At 36.5% G+C, this 266-nt stretch overlaps 1 protein-coding gene across 1 annotated transcript in view; it reads left to right on the top strand.

Moving 5' to 3' along the window:
* Window positions 1-150: 150 nt before the first annotated feature.
* The window catches only part of LOC119587545 (ATP-dependent RNA helicase A-like), a gene marked incomplete at its 5' end in the record, with an annotated part of 903 nt that continues 787 nt past the window's right edge, over window positions 151-266 (top strand). The window contains one exon of the mRNA XM_037936267.1: window positions 151-266. This exon is cut by the window's right edge and continues 787 nt beyond it. Within this exon, the coding sequence (XP_037792195.1) occupies window positions 151-266 (116 nt within the window).

The following is a 266-nucleotide window of genomic DNA, read 5'->3' as shown; positions in this document are numbered from 1 at the left end:
AGTAATAATGCTTATAGAGTCCTTTTGTATTTCTACATGATATCTCCTCGTAACACAAAAACAGATTAATTAAAATTATGAATTAACTGTAAGTCCTGCAGAACACATATTTCCATTTATTATTGCTTAATTTTACAGTAAAAACTGTCTTTTCAGACTTTGCTTTCCTTAGCAGCTGTGGCTTTTGCAGCGCCTCAGGGCTACAATCTGGGTGCACCTTCTGGAGGTGGACTCTCACATGGAGAATCTATAAATGGTGGAACAAG

Source organism: Penaeus monodon, chromosome 22, assembly GCF_015228065.2.
Source record: "Penaeus monodon isolate SGIC_2016 chromosome 22, NSTDA_Pmon_1, whole genome shotgun sequence".
NCBI classification, from domain to species: Eukaryota; Metazoa; Arthropoda; class Malacostraca; order Decapoda; family Penaeidae; genus Penaeus; species Penaeus monodon.
This window is presented reverse-complemented; position numbering and strand designations above follow the sequence as displayed.